Genomic DNA, 20,082 nt, shown 5'->3' on the forward strand with positions numbered 1-20,082 from the left:
TGATTACGACGAAACATTTAAGTTAACTAAATTGACAAATATGTTGGCATATATTCATAATCGGGGCCCTGAAAAGCACAACACCGTTATCGAAATTTAATATTCAGATTGTAAATCAGTTTACTTCAGAATCAAATTTAACAAGGTGTGTAGTTCAAATAGATTTATGAATTTCATTGATTCCCTGATAAATATGTGACGTATTTTATTTATTAATAGTAAATTCAAGACATGTTACTTAAGATAAGAGCAACGTTAAAAGTATTACTCCGTATGAATTTCAACCTTGATAAATTCAATTGAAAATACTTGTTTAAATAAAATATTTGAAAAATTATAAACCCTACTCTTAAATAATTAAGATGTAGAAAGATTCAACATTGAGAGCTTTAAAATAGACGGGACAAAGTTTTAAAATAGAAGTAGGAAACTTAAATAAATAAGAGGTAGGATGGAGTATCTAAAGTAAATATATCGAAAGTGGATAAATCAACACACATAATGATAATGAGACATCTAAAATTAAATGTATTATTTACTGCTCGATAATAGGATCAGACAAACAACAGCATTTGTCACATCACATCAATATTAAGAGATTTTAAAAAGTTGGAATATATTTATCAGATTCATGAGAATATTGGAATGGAAGGTACGACTAGTGACTAGTAGTCTCTCACTTGACTGCAGCGCGACCAGCCGATATCCTCCTCAAGCCAGGTTCAGAGCTCTTAGAGCCATCCTCATCCAACGCTGAAAACATTCAATAATAATATGTATAGTGTAATAAATATTACATTCGTTTAAGTTGTTATTTAATTACTCTTTTATAATTAGTATTTGAAATAATAGAGTATTTATCAAACAAACAACGTTAAATAAAATAAATGAAAAACATTAAAATAAAATTTGAAATATGGGTAAACCTCTGACATTAATTTTATTTTTCTATAAGAATGGTTAAAAAGATAAGTAACAAGTAGTGTTGAAAAAATATAGAAAAATTAGGGTAAATTAGACATACATAAAAATGGAAAACTGGATAGTAAATTACCCGGTTGAAGTTTTTTTTCCGGTTTTCGCGGCCTTTCAAATACTTGTGACGTTTTACTAGGTTGTTGTGCTATAATAATTATAACTATGGATAACTTATATAGCGCCATTTTCGTAATATAATACCTCAAGGGCGCTTTACAAAGTGATTATATAAAGATATAAATTTAATTTTAGCTTTTTGATTTAAGAAAAATAATGTACTTTGTCACCACATGCTAAGAATTTATTCAAATGATTTAGAGAACAAGTGGGTTTTAAGCTTCTTCCGAAACATCATTTCACTCTCACAGTTTCGGACTTCTGCTGGGAGAGCATTCCATGCCTTAGGGCCTGCGACCACAAATGCACGTTCGCCGAATTTAGTGCGCTGTTTGCATCGAGGTATAATAACTTTTCCTTTGGACGTTGATGTAGCTGATATAAGCGTAAGACGTCTGTCAGCTAGTTCATCTGGAATGCAGAGTTCCCTTAGATATTCTGGAGCAGAGTTGTGCAGTGACTTATACATAGGCCAACAGAGTTTGTATTCCACCCTCTGTGGAAAACGTAACCAATGCATTTCCCGAAGTAGTGGAGTGATATGACTGAACTTCGAGATTCCAAAAATAAGTCTAGCTGCGGCATTCAATACAGACTGTAGGCGAGTCATTTTATTCTTGGTCGACCTATGTAGATACCATTACAATAATCGACTCTAGACACTACAAACGCATTTATTAATTGACGGGCAGCATCAACTGGCAAATTTTTGCGTATGCATTTAATCTGTCTCAGCTGGTAAAAGCATGAACTTATTGTTCTACTAATTGTACCCTATGTACCCTATACCTATATTGGTACATTTCCTGATTTTTACTTATTATTGTATCTTTTAGCTTTTCTTATGTTATCTTTAATTTTAACTAAATTTACATACTTATGTTTCACTGCTGCACTTGAATGTAATTTCTAATATATGTAAAAGCCCGTAGGGCGTGTAAATTAATAAATAAATAAATTTGAGCGTCAAGAGAAAAGTCAGAATTAAGGATGACTCCCAGTAGTTTAACGGTGGGTAAAGCGCTGCGTATTTATTTATATTTTTGCTAACATTTCGGACATTGTTACAGTGTCCATCATCTGGGCGATGTAGTTTTAATGTCGTAGTGAAGTGGAAGTAGTTGTATGAGGAATTTGTATCATACCGCATTCAGCAGGTTTGTGTTATATCAGTCTGTGTACAATACTGGTTACCATGATTTGAGGCGCATTCATTATCTATTATAATATTATGAAGATTTTAATATATACGACATTAAAACTACATAAAAAATAACAAATACACGGCACAACCACCCAGAAAAACATCACAAGGAACAAATTTCCCCTTTTTCTAGTTTTATGTACCTACCTATTTATGAATTTAAAAATAAAAAATAGCAGATCAACTATGTACTATTTATTATAAGTTCATTGATTTAAGTTGTGAGATTTTTCAATATTTTTAGTGTGAAATATAACCACATGTAATTGGTAACACATCGTAAAGGTGATACGCCAGACCTTTTAATTAAAAAAATATAGCACTCAAAAATTTATTAAGACAAGTATAATAGCTATGTAATTGAATATTCAATCACACAAATACCTTAATATGAATTGAGTGACTATTCTAGTTTTTAATTGGTAAATATAATACTATGCAAACTGCGTTTGAAAGTTGACAATATTCATGTTTTCTCATGGCACATTATAATTGCGAATGAAGATGTGTACAGACATATAGCGGAGTGGGAAGTATAGAACTTACAAGTAGAACTGTTTCCTGTCTTCACAGATTCATCGGGTCCCGAGTCCTCGGACAACGGAGAGTTAGCTTCACTTTGTGAGTTAGTTCCTCTCTTGTGTTTATGATTCTGGAATTATCATGCAGTTAGTGTAGGACATGGGATTAGGTCACTTCAACTCCCAATGAGATCAATATAAAGATAATCAACAGATCACTCTTCAATACAAAACAAACTCGGGGTGTCATTCTTACTTGGTAATTCTCAGCTCAAAACAAATCGGAATTTATTGCAATGTATTCAGTCAACCAATAATTAGTTATTAGCATCGCAGATTGTTATATCTATTTTTATTATTATGTGCCTGTTTTCAGGAACTATATCATGTAAAAGTAAATCTTCCGATATATTTAAAGATAAAGTTTTAAAAATACTGTTTCCTTATATGGTTGAAGTGTGCTTTTAATTTACAAGTCAATACCAGAAACTTTTAGCTTTATAATGCGGAAAATTGGCCTATTATTACTACCAAAATGTGTATAACAAATAAGTTGTAATTATACATACTTTACAACATTTATTCATTAATATTAGTTATTCATTAATAATAGTTGAGTTGTTGTTATCATTCTTTGCAAGCGTAGGTACTGTAGTTTGTAAGTTATGCGGTGACTTTAATTGACAGTTCTAGAATTGAAAAATTACAAAAAATATATCATTTACGCAAACGGTTATGTAAATGTGTAAAAATGGAAATAATAATGTCACTTTTTAATCTATTTTTAATCATAGTTAGAAATTTATTAGATCGTGCATATGATAAAATAGAAAAAAGATAAGCAAATGAATCATATCTAATCAAATTTAATTAAATAGTTTTTACTAGTAGTGGAATATGGCAAAATTCTAATCGAAAATGATTAGAATAATAGAACCCAGACAGGAGTCAGAATTTTTTTTAGTTGCGAGTCAAAATCAATTATAACATTAATTTTGCACCCAAATGTAGAGTTTTTTTCTTTCAAGCTACTGATTTTCACTTGATGGAAGTAAGCAACATTACATAAGTCTAAATAAAGAGTTACGCTGTTTCATTTTAAAATATTAAAATTTATTGATGGAACACAAGTGGGTAACATGAAATTATTAAATGGGTCACTTGGTGGTCAAAGGTTACAGATGCTTGCAATACTCGTAAAATATAGGGCATAATTAATAAAATAAAATGTGAAGCAATGAAGCGATAATATATATTAGGGAATGATTGTGTAATAAATGTACAATGTATTGGGATAAACACACTAAAAATATTATTTTTTTACATGAGTAAAAATATAATATTTAAAAACTCTTAGGATTCGTCAGAATACAAATTCATCGGAATGATTACACGAACAGCTAAATATAAAGCGTCTTCAGCACAATAATTATAATGACATAACTTCCGTGTCAAGGAAAACCAGCCAAGAACACATAAGAGGATTATTGAATAAGGGGATTACCTGAAAATACTTGTGGTAAAGAAGGCAACCATAAACACAAAGTATGGAAATGAGGAATTGCACGAGCAACCATACAATTATGTTAAATGTTTGTGTTTGACTAAACAGTTGCTTCCCATTCTTAATGCAGAGCAGCGCTTCAGTAACCATAATGGCTCCGTACACCCAGCATTGGGTTCCGACACGTTTACATCTTGGGTCGGTCACGTAGATGTAATACTGTCTGAAAACCACAAACAGTATTTCAAAATTGATACGGTAATTCATTCATGATCATTCATTTGCATATTTAATATGTCTTAGAATAATTTTAGTAAGTAAGATTTTTCACTCAATGGTAGAACATTTTACACTTATTTATTTATAAATTTGTACCAATTTAATTAAGAGTTATATGTTGACCATTTTGAGGTTACTACCTCATCGTCAGGTTGTATAAGTCATACTATAATGTGAAGCGGATAAGCCCTAGCAATGGGGTAGTAACCTCAAATATGTAAACGTATGGTTCTAAATTAAAGTGATTTATACAAATTTATAAATTAAAAATTGCATCTTAGAATCATTTTAGTAATTAACTTTGGTGTATTTTTTTGCTTTATCAAAATAATAGCAAAGGCATTTTTGTACCAATAATACGAAATATAACTAACCATAAAACTTTCCTCCCACCATCTTTACATATTATTTACCATTGTGTGTCTTAGTGTATAGAGACCCAATCCAACCCAATCAATCAATCGATTCTTGGTTTGATTCTCGACTAAGACTATAGTAAACATGTATTACTTTCCCTTGACTTATATTCATTATTTATAAGATAAATAATATTACTTTCACGTAAAATATTAATAATGATTGAACTCACTAATTTTAAAACTCTAATGCCATTTCAGAAGGGATTATGCTGAAATTCTGAGGCACCACTGTTTATTTTGCTAAGATAACCTAATTAAATATAAAATTATGTACATAAATCCAATTAGTTCTCGGAGTCAAGTCGAGAGTACAGCGGAAATTTAAACAAAATTAATTTTCTTAAAATAACAAAAAATACATTAACACTGAAATCAGTGTTCCAGCTCATTTACATAATATTATATGTATTGCTTATTATAATTACTATAAATTCAATTTATCAAAACAATGCAGTTGAGTAACTGATTAGTAATTGATTAGTTCAACTATTTTCATGAATTCATTTTTATATTTGATTTTAGATCAGTGAATTTTATTAATAATAATGTGAAAAAGGCTAATACCATATTTTTAATTTAACCACAATATACATATGTATATCTATTATAACATACCTGACAGACGGCGCTACAATGATACCGATGAGACACAATCTGGAAATGACCAATGGATGGGAAGGGGGCATCTCAAAGATGTGCTTCAGGAAAAAGGTGTTCAGTTCAGAGAGTTGCCAAAAGATAACAAGTTGACAGAGAGCAAAGAAGCGCATGTACGTGCATGTCGGGTCCAACCATCTCACCGGTGCCCAACTTCGGGGAGTGAACTGTAACATGGCGCGCTTGATCTTTCCTGACGTGCTTGATATATCTCTAGAAGCAAAATCATTTTACAAAATTTCAAGAATAGATTATTACTATCATTATTGTCACTATTGTGGTCTTCAGGAAGATAAGGGATAACTGGAGTAAACATTACCTGATGCTGACCCACTTGTATTCCCGCATCTCCAGCATGCGGCAGATAGCGAGGCCACACCAGATCCCGAACCCGTTGCAGAGCAGCACATCGAGTATGATGGAGTCCCACCAGCACTCCACGAAATTGGGAAGCAGGTGGATAAAGGCGATCTCCGTGATCTCCCACATACAGGAGATCACCCACAGCAGCCCCATGTGCCGGATGAGCACGGCCTTAAACATCCAGCCCAGGTAATGTCCCACGGCGAACACATCGGTGTGCGCCCATAACTTGGCCAGCGTTACATCCGAGCAATTCACTCCATATTCCTAATAAACACCAAATCTGTTATTTATATGTAGTGCTGGATTTTACCGTCTGTGGAATTTACCCCATATTTCTAATAAACACCAAATCCATTATTTATATGTAGTGCTGGATTTTACCGTCTGTGGAATGTATCAAAATTTGAAAAAATATAAAATTAAATAGAAATAAAAAGTTACACCATCCTTTTTGAAATGTTTATCCAAGCAGTTTTGGCACGACACAAGCGGGCATTTTGATTTCAATTCTAAACAAGCCCACGTCACACCCGGCTGGTGGTCAAAGAACAACTAAATACGCATCGAGCAACACTGAGCATTTGGACATAAGATTCATTATTTTCGAGGTCTCAGGGCGCGTCTATGTGTATTGATAGGTTGATGGGTACATAATAAAATAAACATTGTAAACAATGAATACCAACACATCTCGACTGACAATTAAAATGGTGTTTACTGACCTTATCCATATCTATCCGGAAATCCTTGAGATTTGGGTCCACCCAGTATAGAATGGAGTTGACAGTGGAGTAACTTTGGAACAATAAAAAAAGAAGAGAAAGCAGGTAGAGAACAGAAAGTCCGAATACTATTCTCCATAGTGCAGGGTGAGGTCTTGTGAATGGTCCGTTAGGAAAGGCTAGAACTGATATGATTAGGAAGAAGAATATCACACACCAAACTCCCGCCCAAATATTTTCTTCGATACTAGTCTCATTTCTGAAATAAAAGAATTCTCGTTAAAAAACACACCAATTTTCTAAATTGACGGTATTTTATTACAGATATTAAATTGCAAGGAGTTTATAACTTCCATCAGTAATTTTCACTAACAAGAATCAATTTGAACGTTTTAAATTATGATAGTTTTATTATAACAAATCTGAAATATTCTAAATTTTAAAAAATATGAAAAGCAGTTTATAAAATAGGTATCTACTCATTTAAAAAACGGTCAATCACGAATAATAAATGAATATCCTAAAAAAAAATAGTGTGAATTAAAAAAAAAAAAATTGTTGAGAGCAGTGGGCAATCGGACAGACAAATAGCAAGAAAAGAAAACCGATGAATCAATGCTAAAATATATTAAATTGAAGGAAAAACAAAGTTTAGAATATTGAGAAGCATTTTTTGTATGCACTGGGTATATTATCAATATTTTATATTTGGTTTGAATGTAAGAGATTGCCAATGGCAATAATTGCTCCATTCAACCATACATATCTGCATAAATTGTTTTATTATATCACAAAAACTGTGATATAAAATTACCCACAATAATAGCAATAAAGTGTAAAAAGATTAATAAAGATTTTCATTATTTATTAGCACTTTGGTACAAAAACCGGTGGAATATGATTATATTTGGAAATGTATGAAAATGCCATTATATAACTGAGATGTTTGGGATCTTTCCAACATGAATGACATTTGCAAATTACAAAATGTACTTCATATTATAACCTAAATCTTGCAACATTATGTTTCAATGGGAGTCTATTACTCTTAATAATTGGCAAATTTAATATTTTTTTATGAAACAGTGTGCAAAAGTGTTAGTTGATTTTTAAATTAAAATTCTGATGTTGGTAAAATTTCGATTTAGCATATAGCGAAGAAAATATATTTTTATATTTATTCAAAAGCCGAACTGGACGTAATTATTCAATTTGATATACCTTACAAATGCAGAATAAATGACAGCCCCGATCGAGACGGCGAGAAGTGTTATCGTGTGAGGTCTGTAAAAGAATTCTAATGAAATATCATCAACTGGACTCTCATTGATTGCCTCAAATGCATCTTTTTGCGTTGGTGGTGGTGTACAAGTCCGTTTGTGTGATAAATTTCGTTTTTTCATGTTCGAAATGGTTCACTTTCACAGTTATGAGGTTAGGTTTCAGAGATTTTTTCATAGAAACAACATGCACCAATCTCCGGCTACTAATCGAAAGAGCGCGTTTATTAAATAGTACGATATTTTTTTATTTGATCATTTGCGATATAATAATCGCAATCAATTTATGCGCTCTTCTTATTGGACTCCGAACCGCACTGAATTCTGAATTTGAATTCGACAGGACAACGAACTTTATTGAACCCGATTAAACGACGAAATCGAACCATCATCCATCATCGAATCGAACGAAAAGTCGAAAAACCCAGTAGAGACAATCTGTCAGACAGTGTCAGAAGTCAGGAGATTTTCATAGATTTTAAAATTTTTACCTAGAATTTTTACTATGGTTCATAGCAAGTAAAAAAATTCAAACACTACATTTGTACCCTTTTATCCTATTGAAGATTAGTAGTGATATTAACTTATTTATATGCATAATATAATGATTTATTTTCACATGCGCTTTGAAACTGAAAATAAATAACACGTACTGTTTTATTTCTAGGTTGGAAAAATAATCCGTTGAGCAATAAGTCCACTAACGTGAAATCAGTATTCTAGAAAAAGTTTAATAAATAAAAAAGTACAGTTTTCAAAGAACTTACATGACTATAAACTCTGAATGAGAGGTTGAAACTAAAACAAACTCTAAAATAAACTCTGAATGAGAGGACAGCTTCGCTGTCCGCTCTTCCACAACATGATTTATATTTTCTAATGTAGTTATTAAAATAATTGTCTGAAAATGGTGTCAGTATTGAAATATTTTTTCAACGCAAATATTTTATTAATAATTATTGCAAATAAACAGAAAAACAGTCATGTTGTTTTTCCTAAAGGGGAAGGCAGTTATTTACATGCGATCCTCGCTTCCTCTAAATTAGTAAAAAATTTCGATTACACGCGCTGATTATTCCGGCTTTTGACATAACCGTATTCAAATATTTGTGATTTTTGTTTCCTGCATCTATCAACATTCGCAAAATAAATCATTTTAGTTTTTCTTTTACTGTCGATTCGCTCTACACATGTCCAATCCAACGCAGTACCCTTGATTAATTTCATTGATAATGCCTTAGCCTTATAAAATGCACGGATCTCGTAATTTCTCGTCATCTCGTCATTGTGCATAAATTTATCACATATTAGCTTGCGAAATCACATTTTATAGCGTTCAAAAAAGTTGTTTTATTTCAATTTCTGGTGGTTTGACTTTATTCATAGTTTAAAAGTTTATTATGTTAGTGGTAGAAATTACTTCTATTTTTCATTATATTTCATTTCCATTAAATAAATTAATATTTCACATTCACGTTACAGCCAACTGTTTTGCGTACCTACAAACTACCACAGGCCCATCTTTTCCATAAGGGCACATAAGGCACGAGCACAGATGACCCCCGGCCGCGAAATTCTAAAAGGGCCCCTTTCTAAAAGCCTCAACCTATGTGTGTCCAAGGGCACCTGCATGGCCTAAGACGGCCTTGACCTACTACTTTGTCCATCACAATTTTTTCGTTATACTGATTTTGAATTTATTAATGCTTTTGCATTCCTTAATAATTAGCATAACAACTGCTAGTTGTTTCTCATAATGCTTTGTTTAGCAGTACTATTAACTGGTAGGATACTGTTATTTTGAATGACATTCAATTGTGGGTTACCGCGAAATTGCAGTTTCGGAATGACATAAAAGGAATACAGTTTTTTTCATTCGATAAATGTTTACAATAAAATTTAATCAATTCGGTAAAAAATATTGGAAAGTTCCAAAATGCTTCAGCATTAATTTGTGTTTTAAAAAAAAATTCGCATTGATTTAAATTATAAAATATATTTTTCAGTAGTTGATAACGATATTAAAAAATATGTATGAATTCGCATTGTAAATGCTAATAATTTAGTCAGTGGTTTTTCGCCATCTAGCCAATGTTGCCATTGCTATTGCCAGTGTTACCAGCGATTACATAAGGTAAATTTACATTTCCGGTTCGTGTTAGCTGGCTGAGGAGTGAGAATTGGGCGGAGTTTGCGAACGCGTTGAAAAAAAGGTGAAACGTTTCTCAAGCGCTGTCGTATTATTTAGAACTATTTTAAGATTACAAACAGGTAACTATTATTCCATTCTAACTATCAAAATTATTTGTGTATCGCTTTGGTAGCTGATTTCTCATCGCTCATAGCATATCCGGTTTCTCGCTCGTCTCGCCATTTTTGTCATTATTGTTCATTATCTTCGAGAGTTCGACGAGGGGTTTTCGTTGTTGACCGTATGTGCTTTGTGTATTTAATAATTTGATTTTTTGTTACTTTGCAATATGCTATTCGGAAGAAAACAGTATAAACGTGTCCATTGTAGTTATAAACTATTATAGTATTGTGTACTCGCGTATTTTGTTTAACTTTATTCTCATCGCCAGAATATCGTCAATATTCACAGCTCGTCGGTTTTTAACAAGTTTTCAGGATTTATTTTCGTTTTCTAAGAAAATAACCACGATTTAAGATGTTTCCGTATTTTTCTATATTTGGAATGTTTTGTTAATAGTGGCAATATTCCTTCCAAATGTTGATATTGTAAATTATTGTTTTAATGCATAGCAACAAAATAATATCACCATTTTGCCACATTACTATGTACATTCACGTCCTCTAATGCTTTTATATTATTTTTTACAACCATCTACAAAAATTCAGAAAATATTAGTTATACTTAATATGAATGCTTTTTTACTAAGAATATGTTTAGTAATTTATTATAATTTAAGAGATTTTATATACCCCTTACGACATTTTTTTCGTTGTGGACTCTTATTCTAACTCTTACACCTTCGATTATATTTTCCATATTTAGTTTTAATCGATAACTAGCAGGCACAGCCAGCTATTGCCAACTGTTACATATTAGGTAATTCGGCCCTTCGAGTCTCGCTTTATCGGCCCTGCGGGCCTCAGTTGATCAATTAGAATCTCGGGCACTGTCAAATTTCACATACTCTGAGCCTCACAATTAATTTTTTGTGTTTGGAGCAATCTAAATGTAAAAATGAACCGGGTTGTGGTCCCGTGGCTAGTGTCACGGACCCATGGATCAGAGGTCCGAGCTTCGCACCCCGCTCTACCACAACTTGGTTCCCGTTTTCTAATTGTGAGTTATTTAACACAAATATTTATTTAAAAAAATGATAATCTGTCAGAATAATGCTACCAAAACCACACAGTTAATATACATATCCCGTCGGCCTCCGTGGTGTAGTGGTTAAGGCGCTTGACTCACGCCGTTGATGGTTCCGGGTTCAATTCCTGGTGAGAACACATAAATTAAATGTGATTTTTCCAAAAAACCAAACAATCGGTAAGGTGCCAACCCGATCCTCCCGCGATCTACCAATTTTGGGTGAAATCTGCTGATCTACCGAATTCTACCAAAATTTTACCCATTTACATTTTTTCGTTACGTTTTTGGGTTTGCTCTGAAAGTTACTTTTTCTGCCATCTGTTTATTTTAGTTTTTGTTGTTTTTTTTTTTAATAGGCCAGAAGGCCCATTGTAGTACAGAATACTAATATAACTATAAGAAAGTTGTGCATTGTAGTACAGAATACTAAGGGTTGAGAAAAATCACATTTTGTATTCTCACCGCGAACCGAACCCGGAACCTTATGTTCATGAGTCAAGCATCTTAACTCCCTTCCATCCACATCACAATCATTTTTAGAATAATAATATATAAGATAGCTTCGGAACCATAAGATACAATCAAATTATTAGTTTTTCTAATGTTTGTATATAATATTATGTTTAGGAATACAAGATGGCGGAAGATCTGGATGTAGAGGCTATGCTGGAGGCCCCGTATAAAAAAGTGAGTACCGTCTCATAACAGTTTGGTAGCATCTTGCTCCTACCTTATGTAATCATGGCTCGTCACTTTATTGCGCTCATGCGCTTTCAATTAGTACTATTGTGTTTCAAACAACACACTTATTTACCCTCATTCTATGCAACTTTATATATAATTAAATGACATCTGGTCTCCTTTCTTTATATTTATAGAACTTTGTGCAATTAGTCGAGGTTGCTTCACCTGGGAGACACTGAGGAGAGGTACTGATTATTCAACAATTTTATATTCCTTTTTATTTCAATCGAATTATTTTGATTTTTATTTCTCGGCCTGTGCATCTAAATATATTTTTTTTTACTCCATTTCACACACATGGGAATTATATGTTAAATGATAAATACGCTACATTCAATTCTCTCATATATTCTTTGAAGTTTGCAATAAAAACATGTCTCAATCTTTCTATCAAATGATTGTACTTGATCCATTAAACTTTTTTACCGAAAGATAAAGTAAATTCTATTCGGGCAGCCGACCGTTGTGGCGGATCGGTTTCCTCAGTTGGACTATCAGGATAGAGTGGCTGACTTGGTAACATTTTTGTTCAGGCGGGGTCGAGGGCGCTCCACCAGTACATCGGGACCGGCGCCATGAAGACTAACCATTTCTTCCTTCCCTCATCTCGTATGATATTCCTTCCTTTAGGTTCTCTAGACTATCGCGATCTTTGTTTGTCCCGACGATGTAAACGAAGGTGATTATTTATTTTGTTATATACAAAACTCCTCTCATAAATATTTTATTGCATATTATATCTTAAGGGGTTTATAAACTAGAGGAAAATGACAGCGTTTTGATCAATTTAAAGCTGGGGTATTTGTGGGGGTTAGAGTAAAATAATGTTATAAGACTCAGCTGACGGATGTATCTTTTGCAGAAGTATTGCGGTGGCTGTCCCCCCCCTCTAGACAGGTGGTGAAGGGTAAGTGTCGCCCCTCTCCCCCCCTCCCCCTGTCCCGCCCCTATATCCGCTGTACGCCATGTTTAGCTATTCAACGGACCACTCCGATGTCCACCGTCATCCGGCTCATGAGCACACAGAATTCTTTTGAATCGTGCGTGTTTAATTCGTACATAGAATTATACTACAGCCGAAAGATTTGCGACAATTTTTGGCTTTCACCCTTATCTTTAAACAGTGCGATTTGATAAGTGTCATGGCCGTGTGAGGTTGAATGTGAAACATGAGTAGTGAACTAATATGTTTTGATTTCTGTTGCGGTGTTGTTTGCTGGTGGGTTCTACTTTGCCTGCTTTGTGTGACAGGATGATCACTCTTCCAAGCATCGCTACGACAAGCACTCGGAGAAGCACAGGCACTCGGAACGTTCCAGAGATGGCTCCAAGAGATCCGGGTGAGTTTACTCCTACTTTCTTACTGCAGCATATGCTAGTAGACCCAAATTATGTTAACTGTCCATATTTTGGGGGGATTCAAAATATGCTAAATTATTAATTTTCAACTATTCCTTGTTAAGAAATTTAATTTTGTTTCTATCATTTAGTTGAATTTTAACAATGTCATTATTTAACACAAAATTACAATTTATTCACTGCCAATTAAAACACATGCGTGTTAAAAGCTTATATTTCTTGTTTGTGGACACCGGATACGCAGTTTACAAATGCTCAATGTCAGTAAAAATAAGCTAATTCTTAATTTTTATGAATCTCAAAATTTAGTATACCGGGGCCGCGACTATGAACGGCTGTCTTCATCGGTACTCCGTTTAAAGTAAAATCTATATTTATGTACCAAAATGTGTATATTTGGACGAAAATTTCAAGTATCTTCATAAGTAATCTGTAATCGACACGTTTAGAAAAAAGAATTATGCGCATGTTCTTTACAGAAAACTTCCCATTATAACACGAGCCCGGATCCATTTATCTTAAAGTCAACCATAAATATGCCTGTAACTAGACAAAACTTTATTTACATTATCAATTTTTATTTCAGACGAGGCAGAGATGGGAGAAGATCACAAGATCGCAGCCGCAGTCGGAGGTCTAAAGAAAGGGAGGAGCGCCCCCGGGACAGAGACAGGGACAGGGAAAGGGAACGAGAAAGAGAAAGCAATAGCAATAGCAATAGGGACAAAGACAAAGACAGAGAGCGAGACAGGGGGGGTAGAGACAAGGAAATAGAAAAGAAAAAAAATAAAAGCAGAACAAAGTAAGTATCAATATAATCAAATTTATTTTATTATTAAAAAACGGGAGAGTACAAGATACAAAAAATGTGTTTGTAAATTGGGTCGAAAAAATATTAACGTGCATTATCAGGATCTAAAAGTCCCCAGACTGCCTTATGTACAAAGGAATAAAGTTGTTTGAAGAAATGCTGGAAAATATGAAAAGTTAAATATTCATAATAAGAAATGTAGTGTTTAAATACTAGGTTAAATATAAAACAACGGTTTAAATATTATAAATTTGAATAAGTGTATACAATAGTGTTAATCTCAGATTAATAATGCGGTTCCTGCTATAGAGCCGTCCGTACGGACAAAAATAATTTGAGGATTATCAATCACGAAGTTAGCTATAGTTTGCAACAAAACAATGGGTCGTAGGTACTTAGGTCGAGAATTGCAAGCGCAGCGACAAAACTATCCATTACACGCTTTTTGTTAAACCAAAAATTTGCAATGCTTTTGTTCTATACAATATTGAAATGTGAAATAGTGTAATGGCATCTGTATAGCTGTAGTGCATTATTATTCTCAAAAATGGTTTGTTAACACTTCATTTTATAATTTTCTTTCATGCAAACATTAGTAGACCCGAATTATTGTTATAATTTCATTCTTTGGGGGGATTCATGTATGCAATATTAAATGTATTATAAAATTATTTTGTGTTGCAATCTGACCACAGATTGCGGCAATCAGTTAGAATTCAACACGTCCTATTTGTGTTGTATAAATGTCATTACATTTTCTGCTTTGCCAATAATTAGTTTTATTAATATGGCGATGGTTATCGGCAGATCTCCAGAATTTCCCCGTCGAGGGGGCCCGCCAGTGCCATTACCGTCCGCGGCTGACGACCTGGCACCTGAAGAGCGCGACGCCCGCACCGTGTTCTGCATGCAGCTGTCCCAGAGGATCCGCGCTCGCGACCTCGAGGAGTTCTTCTCAGCTGTTGGCAAGGTCCGCGATGTTCGCCTCATCACTTGCAACAAGACACGTCGCTTCAAAGGCATCTCCTACATTGAGTTTAAGGATACCGAGAGTGTTCCATTGGTGAGACAATATTTTCCAATACATTGTGTAAAATATACGCTTTAATTTCTTGTCCAAATATTTTGAGAATCAAATCCTATCTTCTAATTTGTATAAACACTTTAAAACTTACATTTTATTTGCCATATCCGGGGCCTATTGCCAAATAGTGATTTATTTCAACTAATAAAAAGTGAATAAACAAAATAAAATTAAAAAACTAGCAAATATCTCTAGTGTAGCTAACGCGCTACCGGTGTTGTGTTGTGGTTCCCCTGCACTCACTAGAGCACACGTCCCGGTCCACTGGATGTAAGGCAGTGGAGGCTAGGCAACGTCCTCAGAAGGGCCTCTTACTTCAGGTTTAAGTTTCCAATTCTCCGTGATCAGGAATCCGTAAGGAGAGAAGTCCAAAATCCAAGTCCAGTGTGAAGCAAAGGTGTCGAGTGAAGTGAAGTCGAGTAGAAAGCTGGGTTGGGGAGTAGAGAGTAGAGATGGGTAAAAGCCAAACGTCCAAGAAGTCATTGTTACTTTTTAAACACATGCTTATATACTATCGGCTCTGCGTGCCCCACCATTTACCCCCGTCGCGTACTGCGCGGAGAGAGGACGCCCGCCCGCTCTTATCCGTTTCCTCCCTCATGTAACAAAATAATGATTCAAAAATATCCTTATACTAATTTATAAAACAAAATACCTATTCTAAATGCCTCTGTATGGGAAAGGCCACCACCGAAAGTAACAAATACGAGTCTATTGGAGGGCAGCACATTTTCTAACACATGCGTGCTAACTAGCGTGGCAGCGGTCCCTAGAACGGCCACTAACTGTGTTGACGTCCATAACATCTAGGTACATAAATAAATTATTTGTTTGACAGGAGTGTTAAAAGAAGAAATTGGAAATATTTCTTCTCGTGTGCAACAGAGATGCTGTAAAAACATATTTAATAGTGGATGGAATCTAGGAAGAATGACTTTTGCTTCTCGTATTGTAGAGAATATTAATTTCAATGTGTTTTGTTATCATTTTTTGCTATTGTTGCTTGTACAGCAATTTTAAAGGGTGGCATTGTTTTTGTCATTATATTTTTGTTTAGAGGCACGAGACCTAATGACTCACTGTATAAAAATATTTTTGATTCTTAAAAAAAAGTACATTTATTAGTAGATTTATTTAGCATTTACCCTTTCATTTATGTTTTTCTAGGCATTGGGATTAACTGGGCAGAAATTACTAGGAGTGCCAATCATAGTGCAGCACACACAAGCCGAGAAAAACAGAATGGGGAACTCTCTTCCTAACTTGGCTCCTAAGATTAATACTGGTCCCACGAGACTCTATGTTGGTTCATTACACTTTAATATCACAGAAGACATGCTGAGAGGAATATTTGAACCATTTGGAAAAATCGACAACATTCAGCTGATCACAGACCCTGAATCTGGCAAATCCAAAGGTTACGGATTTCTCACGGTGAGTCTTACAATCTCATACCAACAGAAGATAGCGGCATATGCTAGTAGACCCATATCTTGTAGAATAAATCCATGATTTGGGGGGATTTAAATATGCTAAATTAAATGAATTTTGATCATGAATGATTGTGATGTTGTCATATTCACTTGGTTGAAGTACTATAGAATAATATAAATAAATATTTGTTCAATGTTTTTGTGATTTTAGTGATCACACAATTATTGAGTAGAGCCATATATTTATTAAATTAATTTAGATATTGCTTCTTTGTAATGGGATTCAATTAAAATATTAAATGATTATTTTCTTATTCTAGTTTCATCATGCAGCAGATGCTAAAAAGGCCCTGGAACAACTAAATGGGTTCGAGTTGGCTGGACGACCCATGAAGGTGGGGAATGTGTCAGAGAGGCTGGAAGCCGGTACGGCTCACCATCGCTTTGACACGGATGAACTGGATCGGGCTGGAATTGATCTGGGCGCAACTGGACGACTGCAGCTCATGTTTAAGTTAGCTGAAGGGACGGGTTTCCAGGTAGCACATATTTCAAGTTTATTATTTCATAGGTATTGTAAAACAAGCTTTTACTCTTAATATTCAATGAAAAATCACGCATTTCACAGCATATTCTAGTAGACCCGAGCAATGTTATTTATTTCATTCTTTGGGGGGATTTACATATGCTAAATTAATACATTTCAATCATTTATTATATACAAATGTGATTATTTTGTATGATTTTGTTGAAATTTGACATTTTCTTACTGACTGGATAGCATTTTACATAAAACTTTTGAAAAAAATATTTGTAAATAGTTTTACAATAATCAAACTGGTATTGTTTACAGGTGCCCCCGGCAGCAGCCTCTGTCCTCCTGGGAGCTGGCCTCACTGCTCCTCAGCCCCAAGTGTGTCCCCCAATAGCCACACAATGCTTTATGCTCAACAATATGTTTGACCCCAGCACGTAAGTTTGTAAAGCATTACGCATAGTTTTTTTTTTGCATAATTATGAAACCATAGTTTACACAAAGCATTAAATAACAAATAATTGCAGTACTATGTTGCATAAATAAATTATATTAGCATATCATCAGTGATACTACAATGCCGCATAACCTATTTTTTACAATGCAATTTAAGAGCCGATAATTTTAAATGATTACTACATATTTCTATTTGAAATAATGATAGTTTTTCTGTTACTCTAGGGGTATTTTTAGTTGGCTAAAATTGTAAGTAATATATTAACAGTATCGCTTTTTAGGTTCCTCTGCCAAAAAAATGAATTCATAGTTATGCGGTATCGCAGTATCACTGACTATATAACAGTCGCCAATCAATAGCATTTCAACAGTGTTTTGAGCATGACCAAATGTTTGAGGGAAAACATTTTTGAGAAGGGAATAAATAGCATTTAAGTTTATCAGCCCTATGGGCCTTATCTGGGAGACTGTAATTTTTTTTATCTCTTTTGTGACCTTTCTTTGCTCTTTAGTAAATTTTGCACTTACTATTTAATGATAATAAATTATTACAATTTCTATGGTGCTCTTTTTGAGAGAGATCACTTTAGAGAGCTGTACATTTGATTTGATTAAAAAATAACGTTATTTTACATACTTTTAACTTTGAATAACCATTTCAGATACATTTAACCTGTTGTGAATTATTAGATCGTACAAAAAAATATTATGTTTTTTTTTTTATTACAGTGAACTGAACCCCAATTGGGATGTAGAAATCCGGGATGATGTAATAGAAGAATGCAACAAGCACGGTGGAGTACTGCACGTGTATGTGGATAAAGCATCTCCGCAAGGAAATGTGTACGTCAAGTGTCCTGCTATCACTACTGCCGTGGCATCCGTCAACTCGCTGCACGGGCGATGGTTCGCCGGCCGCGTCATCACTGCGGCGTACGTTCCCCTCGTCAACTACCACTCCCTATTCCCTGATGCCATGACTTCCCTTTCCCTCCTCATACCCACGAGACGAGCGTGAAACACAAAACGTAATTAACTTTAATGCAATGTGTGTGGACAATGTAATTTGCGAGAGTTCTGTTTAATTTGCACATAACTTGCGGTTTTCGGTCGCACTTATTAATCCACATTCAATAGTCAGAGTTAATTGTTATACTTTTTTGGTTTCATTTGTAGATTTGTAGCCATAAAATTACCAAATTAGCTTTAGAGAAAAATAATATGGTATTATTATTAATATTAGTTTATTTCAATCTGCTCAGCCATAGTGCTTGTTTCTCGAAAATATGTGGTCAATGAGTTTTTAAAATTTGATACAAACTTAATAAATCTTCCTGTGATTGGATTCTTTAGTAAGTAAGTGGGAAATTGAATGAAGATGATGGGGCAATCTAAATACTTGATAATAATGGGCCCAAACTGAGATTGCTTTTCGTAGCAAAGGTTGAAAATAATTATTTGTAATGTTTAATATATGTCATACATGACGTATCTAAAAACAGTGTATGTAAATTTGAATAAAACAGTTAGTATTATCTAAACTATTTTTAAAAATAAACAAATTCAAATTTTGTTTAGTGTGTTTTTATTTTGCTTAATTTATTCCGACTAGGAAGGAACTGACTGGCACAAAAGGGGAAAAAATGCACAAATACAAGCCTACACTTTTTACAAGTATTTTTACATACATAGTTTACACTGCTTAATTAATTTTGAGATTATTTTCATATTAACTGAGCTAGTAGAAAATAGAAATTGAGAGAGGATCAATCCTTCCTCCGACTTAAATTCATTACTTATTTACCAAAATTATATTGTCTTTTTTAAAAACTGCTAATTTATTTATTCATTATACAAAAATATCACAATAATTAATATGTCTTCACTGAGATGTCCCATGCTGAGAACACATAATTTATTTTTTTTACTGAGTGGATACAGAAATAATTTTTTGTTTAACATGAATAAAAACAAATAAAAGTGCCTAAAGGCACATGTATAAGGAGACAAATACTTGTAACAAACTTAAATAATACATGAGTTGTGATATTTGATAGTTGCATTGTTCATCTTTATGCTTAGATTCTTTGACATATTTAGGTAATGTTTTTTTCTGCAAGAATATTAAAGCTATTGCATAAACGCAATACTAACATTGTAAAGATGAGTCATGTTCGTAAAAATGTCATGAAACAGTCGATGTAGTCTGGAGAGTCCTGGTTTAAACCATCGTTTCTCAACGTTGGCGGCCTCCGTGGTGTAATGGTCAAGAC

General features: G+C 33.9%; 2 protein-coding genes across 7 annotated transcripts; one reads left to right on the forward strand and one right to left on the reverse strand.

Moving 5' to 3' along the window:
- Window positions 1–502: 502 nt before the first annotated feature.
- Window positions 503–8,511, reverse strand: Pss (phosphatidylserine synthase 1 homolog l(3)77CDf). 2 transcript variants are annotated; one of them, XM_088226661.1, is made up of 7 exons: window positions 7,989–8,511; window positions 6,768–7,026; window positions 5,999–6,309; window positions 5,638–5,892; window positions 4,325–4,547; window positions 2,846–2,951; window positions 503–753 (listed from the first exon to the last, which is right to left on the reverse strand). In XM_088226661.1, exons 1-7 carry the CDS (start codon window positions 8,168–8,170, stop codon window positions 677–679), a joined length of 1,413 nt encoding a protein of 470 aa, XP_088082787.1. In that variant the 5' UTR covers window positions 8,171–8,511; the 3' UTR covers window positions 503–676. The 2 variants fall into 2 exon arrangements, with proteins under 2 accessions (XP_088082787.1, XP_088082788.1); XM_088226662.1 differs by lacking the exon at window positions 2,846–2,951 and having other exon boundaries at window positions 7,989–8,497.
- A 1,678-nt stretch (window positions 8,512–10,189) lies between these two features.
- Window positions 10,190–19,382, forward strand: Caper (RNA-binding protein 39-like protein Caper). Of its 5 annotated transcripts, XM_088226659.1 has the most exons (10): window positions 10,190–10,318; window positions 12,015–12,074; window positions 12,266–12,316; window positions 13,383–13,471; window positions 14,077–14,292; window positions 15,109–15,364; window positions 16,553–16,819; window positions 17,139–17,357; window positions 17,672–17,790; window positions 18,539–19,382. In XM_088226659.1, exons 6-10 carry the CDS (start codon window positions 15,209–15,211, stop codon window positions 18,825–18,827), a joined length of 1,050 nt encoding a protein of 349 aa, XP_088082785.1. In that variant the 5' UTR covers window positions 10,190–10,318; window positions 12,015–12,074; window positions 12,266–12,316; window positions 13,383–13,471; window positions 14,077–14,292; window positions 15,109–15,208; the 3' UTR covers window positions 18,828–19,382. The 5 variants fall into 5 exon arrangements, with proteins under 5 accessions (XP_088082785.1, XP_088082784.1, XP_088082781.1 ...); XM_088226658.1 differs by lacking the exon at window positions 12,266–12,316 and having other exon boundaries at window positions 10,190–10,479; XM_088226655.1 differs by lacking the exon at window positions 12,266–12,316.
- The last annotated feature ends 700 nt before the right edge of the window (window positions 19,383–20,082 follow it).

This window comes from Micrasema longulum, unplaced genomic scaffold, assembly GCF_059751315.1.
Source record: "Micrasema longulum isolate JH-2025_06_02 unplaced genomic scaffold, ASM5975131v1 h1tg000454l, whole genome shotgun sequence".
NCBI classification, from domain to species: Eukaryota; Metazoa; Arthropoda; class Insecta; order Trichoptera; family Brachycentridae; genus Micrasema; species Micrasema longulum.